At 49.2% G+C, this 6,569-nt stretch overlaps 1 protein-coding gene across 1 annotated transcript; it reads left to right on the forward strand.

The window, feature by feature from the left end:
* Nucleotides 1-346: 346 nt before the first annotated feature.
* Nucleotides 347-6,111, forward strand: Zxdb (zinc finger X-linked duplicated B). Its single transcript, XM_021187931.2, has one exon. It carries the CDS (start codon nucleotides 587-589, stop codon nucleotides 3,206-3,208), a length of 2,622 nt encoding a protein of 873 aa, XP_021043590.1. The 5' UTR covers nucleotides 347-586; the 3' UTR covers nucleotides 3,209-6,111.
* The last annotated feature ends 458 nt before the right edge of the window (nucleotides 6,112-6,569 follow it).

Genomic DNA, 6,569 nt, shown 5'->3' on the forward strand with positions numbered 1-6,569 from the left:
AAAGGGCATCTCAACCAGATATGGTAGTAGCATCTAGGTAGAGTATTTAATGCAGACAACATGAGTTTATCCCGTCCGAAGTTTTCTCCTCCTCTACCCAGCAGTAAACACTTTCCAGCAACATACTGCTGTAAAGTGCCAGGGAACAAGTTCAGCTCAAGGGAGAGGCCACCTTGACAGGCTTCTTTGAGACCCAGGGTGAGGAGGTAGGGACTGGTTGTTCTCATTGGCTAGGTGGCTCTGTGCCTGGGCGGCAGCAGCAGCAGCAGCAGCAGCAGCAGCAGCATTCTGGATGAACTGTCATTCTGTCTACTTGGGAAGCCCTTGATTACTTTGTAACACACTCTGTGCGAGAAGTTCTTTGGGCGCCTGAGACTCTGCCTCTGGGCTGTGTCTTGTGTTCCAGAGCCGCGGTCCCAGAATATTTAAATCACGGTGGCGTTAAATACGTTTTAATATCTGATAGGGCCAGTTTGTGCGCATTGCACTTTTTTTTCCTTTCAGGAACGTGTTCGGGCCCGCGGCAGGGGGCGGGGTCGCGCCTCCGCCTCGGCTCTGGTTCCAGCCGAGCCTCACCGACGCCGAGATGGAAATCCCGAGGCTGCTCCCGGCTCGCGGGACACCGCAGGGCGCCGGTGGCGGCGGCGGCGGCGGCGGCGGCGGCTGCCCCGCGGGTGGCGGCGGGGTGCACCGAGCCCCGGCCTCTCTGGCTTGTCAGGCCCCCACGCGCCGCCTCCTACTGCTCCGGGGGGCCCAAGATGGCGGGCCGGGGCCGCGGAGCGCAGAGGCCCAGAGGGCCTCCCGGGGCCTGGGCCCGAGCCTGAACCGGTTGGCGCCGAGGCCCGATCACCGGAGCGGCGGCGGCGGCGGCAGAGGCGGCGGCGGAGGAGGAGGCAGCAGCGGCAGCGGCAGCGGCAGAGGCAGCGGCAGCGGCAGCGGCAGAGGCGTCAGTGGCGGCAGAGGCGGCGGCGGCGGCAGCGACGACTTCTTCCTGTTGCTGCTTGACCCGGTGGGTGGCGATGGAGAAACAGTGGGCACGGAGCAGGCCGGAGGGCCCGTGTGGAGGGAGGAGGCCGGGGCAGGCCCGAGGCCCGAGCGGCGCCAGAGCGCCGGGACCCCAGCGGGCCGGCCCGAGCCCGGCCCCCGCTGTCTGTCTGCGGTCCCGGCCGCGTCCCCGCTTCCCGCGGCCGGCCCGGGCCCGGCGGTGGCGGCGGCGGCGGCGGCCTTCGCGGGCACCATCACCATCCACAACCAGGACTTGCTGCTGCGCTTCGAGAACGGCGTCCTCACCCTGACCACGCCCCCGCTGCCCGCCTGGGAGCCGGGGGTCGCGCCGTTCCCGCAGCCGCAGCCACCGCTGCAGCCGGGGGCGCTGATCGCCCCGCAGGCCGCCGCCGCCGGCTTTCCGCCCGCCGCCGCCGCAGCCGCCGCCGCCGGGGCGCAGCTGGGCGACTGCCCCGAGCTGCCACCGGACCTCCTGCTGGCCGAGCCGGCGGAACCCGCGGCCGGCCCGGCGCCCCCGGAGGAGGAGGCCGAGGCCCCGGCCGCCGCCGCCGCCCAGAGCCCCCGCGGGCCCGCGGGCCCGGGCCCGGGCGCGGTGCTGTACCTGTGCCCGGAGGCGCAGTGCGGCCAGACCTTCGCCAAGAAGCACCAGCTGAAGGTGCACCTGCTGACGCACAGCAGCAGCCAGGGCCAGCGGCCCTTCAAGTGCCCGCTGAGCGGCTGCGGCTGGACCTTCACCACCTCCTACAAGCTCAAGCGGCACCTGCAGTCGCACGACAAGCTGCGGCCATTCGGCTGCCCGGTGCAGGGCTGCGGCAAGAGCTTCACCACCGTCTACAACCTCAAGGCGCACATGAAGGGGCACGAGCAGGAGAACTCGTTCAAATGCGAGGTGTGCGAGGAGAGCTTCCCCACGCAGGCCAAGCTCAGCACCCACCAGCGCAGCCACTTCGAGCCCGAGAGGCCCTACCAGTGTGCGTTTTCGGGCTGCAAGAAGACCTTCATCACGGTGAGCGCCCTGTTCTCGCACAACCGCGCCCATTTCAGGGAACAGGAACTCTTCGCCTGCTCCTTCCCCGGCTGCAGCAAGCAGTACGACAAGGCCTGCAGGCTCAAGATCCACCTGCGCAGCCACACCGGGGAGAGACCCTTCCTGTGTGACTTCGACGGCTGCGGCTGGAACTTCACCAGCATGTCCAAGCTCTTGAGGCACAAGCGGAAGCACGAGGACGACCGCAGGTTCACCTGTCCCGTCGAGGGCTGCGGCAAGTCCTTCACCAGGGCCGAGCACCTGAAAGGCCACAGCATAACCCACCTGGGCACCAAGCCCTTCGTGTGCCCCGTGGAGGGCTGCTGTGCCCGCTTCTCGGCTCGCAGCAGCCTCTACATCCACTCCAAGAAGCACTTGCAGGACGTGGGTGCCTGGAAGAGCCGCTGCCCGGTCCCCACCTGTAACAAGCTCTTCACGTCCAAGCACAGCATGAAGACCCACATGACCAAAAGGCACAACCTCAGCCAGGACCTCCTGGCCCAGCTAGAAGCTGCCAACTCTCTCACGCCCAGCAGTGAACTCACCAGCCAGGGGCAGAGCGACCTCAGCGGGGCCGAGCTCGTGTCCCTGTTCTCGGATGTGCCTGGCCACGGTTCCGCCGCGGTGCTGGACACGGCCTTGGTCAACTCTGGCATCTTGACTATTGACGTGGCCTCTGTGAACTCGAGCCTCGCGGGAAGTCTCCCTGCCGATAATATCAGCAACAACCATTCCTCGGGGCAGGCGGCCGAGCCTCGGGCCTTGAGGGGGGCCCCCAGTGACCTCCCCCAGAGTCTGGATACCTCTCTCTTCTTCGGAACCTCGGTGGCTGGCTATCAGCACAGCCCCTTGGACATGGACGATGTCTCCGCTGGGAACGTGGGGCTCTTTGGCTCCTTGGCCTTGAAAAGCTCAAGCCTGGAGCCGCAGGCTTTGACGCCCAGCAATAAGTTGACCGTGGACACGGAAGCTCTGACCCCCTCCAGCACCCTCTGTGAAAACAGTGTCTCCGAGCTACTGACCCCAGCCAAAGCCGAGTGGAACGTGCACCCCGAATCTGACTTCTTTGGACACGAGGAAGAAACCCAGTTCGGATTCTCCCACCCAACAGGAAGCCATGGGTCTCAGAAAGACACAGATCTTATCACGGTGACTGGCACCCCCTTTTTGGTATGAACCGACTCTGCCTGTTCCCTGCCTGCCCTGTGGCTCACTTTTTTGTTGTTGTTGTTGTTGTTGTTGTTGTTGTTGTTGTTTTTTAAATCACACTCAAATGTGAGAATGTTCTGGAAGGAGTGCTTGCTTGCTTGCTTGCAGTTGTTTCTTGCTGCCTTGCAAAGGATGCATCTGTGGACTTCCAATTTAGGGATTTCAGTTCTCATCTGACTGGGACTGATGAGTTCTCTGACTGTGAGCAAGTCTCTTAACCGACCTGAGCCTTAATTTTTTTCTTTTTACTTATAAAGGAGGTGGTGTAGGTTAGATTGCTTCTGTCATCTTTTCAGCTCTCTGGAGTCTGGATTATTGTTTTTTCCTTCAAAGTTATTGTGGCACCCCTACAATGACATGTTCTTCTTTTGTATATAAAGTTAAACTATATAATAATGAATATATATTTTGCACTTACCTTCATCCGTTTAAGTCCACAAGCCACCTTAGTTGTCTTTATTCTCTTCCCTTATTTAGTGTTATTTTTAAAGGTGTACCTGATACTAGCTTATTCATAAATGTTTAGTACGTATCTTTAGACTACATTGAGTCCTTTTGAAACGGTTTATTTTAACAATTCGTTTATATCAGTTAAATTTCATGTTTTAAACTTCATATTGTTACATAAATGTTAACTGGTTTAGTATTTAATGTTTTGAAATATATTTTAAACTATGTTCCATTTCCGTGTTTTTCTTAAGAATTTATTCATTGAAAATAATTACTATTCATGTAGAATCTGCCACATTCCGTCTAAATTTCGCTGATTGTGTCCTTGTGTTCACTTGATTTCCTTAATTTCTTCGTTAACATCTTGGTCAAACTTAAATATTCCTTTTGCATTCGTGTTCTCTAGCGTGCTCCATCTTCTATTAACCTAGAACATCTGGTTCTCTGATCTTGTGATGCTTTGCTGGTCAGTCCATTTGTCTGTGGTTACTCTTTCTTCTGCTATATGGAATTATTCTTGTGCAATCACTAACACTTAGGGGAGGAGGAAATGGTTAGAACATTTCAGCAAGTTTAATATAAATATTATTCAGTGCCAGAATGTTTTCTTAAATGATGTTAAAACTAACAAGACAAAATAGCAAAGAGAACTGTGTTTGCTGTTGTTATTGTTGCTATTTCTGACATCCTTTGCTGGTTTTGGGGAGGCTGTATTGTAGAATTGCCATCCAGGACTTTGATATGAACAAAACTCAGAGTCCAGTTTGTGCTCTGTGGTGTTGGAGAGGTTGTGTTGAACATACCCATCTCACTAAACCTCAGTTTCCTGTTTACTGATTAATGTGTATGCACATGACTTAACATTCCTTAGACTTTTTTTCTCATACAGTTTTCAACACATAAGTAAAAATATATATTTCAGCACATTTTAATGATTTCATATGCTATTTTTAAATACTCAGTTTTCTTGTTGTTAGGGAAAAATAAGGATAATTCAGCCATATTGGTATTCAGTCAATAAAGTGTTGTGAGTTTATAGTGAAACAGGAAAGGGTCTCTTTATTCCTTACCCTGAATAATTTTCTCTCAAATTGTGAGAAAAAACAGAAGTGGAAACACTGTTCATGTGCTTATCTACCTAACTCTCCATTTGATCAGTTTGTCAACATCCTTGGTCTATTTCTAACACCAGGGTTCTCTGTCTGACTGTGGAGCCTTTGATTCCCTCAAAATCTGATAAAGGTGCAGAGGGTGATGCTCTCCTTCGTGATCTGAAGAAAACATTGTTTATAGGTTTCCAGAACTGAAAGAAATTGAAAGATTGAATGTCAATATTGTGTAAACTCTTGTACAGAGAGTATAGCATTTTTAGTTTGTGGAATGTTTTCATAACTCACATCTTTTATTTTTGTTCAGAGCAACCCTGTGAGGTAGTTTTAGCGAATCTGTGCATGTTTCATATTATAGTTTAGCCAACTCACATTCCAGCTGGTTTTGACTATGACTGACAATTCTATATATAGCTTCACAAAAGAAGAGAATTTTTCACCTCTTCTGTCTGCAACTTTTAAGGTTCATTCTACTCTAACATAACTGGTTGCTTTGTTCCAACATAAATGGTTTCTGTTAGCCTCTGCTTACTATTTCTACAGTCCAGTTCCTTGCCTATGCATTCCAGTCCTTGTATACCTTTCATTTTCTGTTTGCTTAATGGCTAGATATTTTTCCTGTGACTATCCCTTCAACATTTTTTCTCATGGCACATTTTCTTCCAGTGGTAGCATTTACTGAGTGTATACTATAGCTCTGTGTGTACAGTGAGAAGCTATTTTCTGAGCTTAAATAATACTGTATGTATATATATATATATATATATATATGATTCAAGGCATAAATTACATTATTTTTTATGCTGTTCAGTTGAGAAGTGACTTTGTGTTTCATTATTTCTATTTACAAAGTTTTTGCAGGGAGTTCTGCTAATACTTTCTTATTTGTTCTAGTGTACTAGTCCAGTAGAAATTGCATGTAGATGTCTATGGATGACAAACTTTGGAAATGCACTAAAAATTTGCCACTATGAAATGTTTCTTTGTTGTATGTATGTTGGTATTTATACACACCCACAGATACTCGCAAATATTTTAAAAATGGTTGTACTCATTTAGTGAAAATGAAAAGTAGACATACTTTTATAAATCAGAAAAATGCTTAGAATTTTATTTTGTCTACTCATTTGACAGTTTTCCATGTTTGTGTTGAAACTATTTGTATTCATAAGATATATTTCAAAAGTGTTATTCATTTGAAAGTTCCTAAATAGACCACTATTTTTTGTGTGTGTTTGGCAAATAAGTCTGTCAAGGATGAGCTAAATACACAAGTCATAAAAATAAAGTAAATTTATAAACATTAAGATAAATTAATGCTGTGGTCTTATTTCTTTAATTTCTTAAAGCAATTTCTGTCAAATAAAAGTGCAAACTCTACTTCAAGAAAGTTCAATGGACAAATGCTACTTTTCTTAAAGATAGCAGATTTTATTTGTACATATTCTCATAAAGCTTTATTGAACTATGTTTTTCAAATTATTTCTATTTTAACATGTTTTATAGAAAAATGTTGAAGAACTGCTTTGTGTTTTTAAGGTAAGAATGTTAACTTCTTTTGTTGGTGATATCAAGTTGTCATCACTCCTTTTAAAAATTACAGCAGGGCCACAGGTTCCAGCCATTTATCTTTTTAAAATAATGTATTTATTTTTATTTTATATGCATTGGTGTTTTGCCTGTATGTATGTCTGTGTGAGGGTGTCGAATCCCCTAGAACTGGAGTTAAAGACAGTTGTGAGCTGCCATTTGGGTGCTGAGAATTGAAC

This window comes from Mus pahari, chromosome X, assembly GCF_900095145.1.
Source record: "Mus pahari chromosome X, PAHARI_EIJ_v1.1, whole genome shotgun sequence".
Classification (NCBI taxonomy): Eukaryota; Metazoa; Chordata; class Mammalia; order Rodentia; family Muridae; genus Mus; species Mus pahari.

Excerpts from the sequence above, each read along its gene's own strand:
- Zxdb (XM_021187931.2), top strand. The coding sequence starts at position 587 with ATGGAAATCCCGAGGCTGCTCCCGGCTCGCGGGACACCGCAGGGCGCC.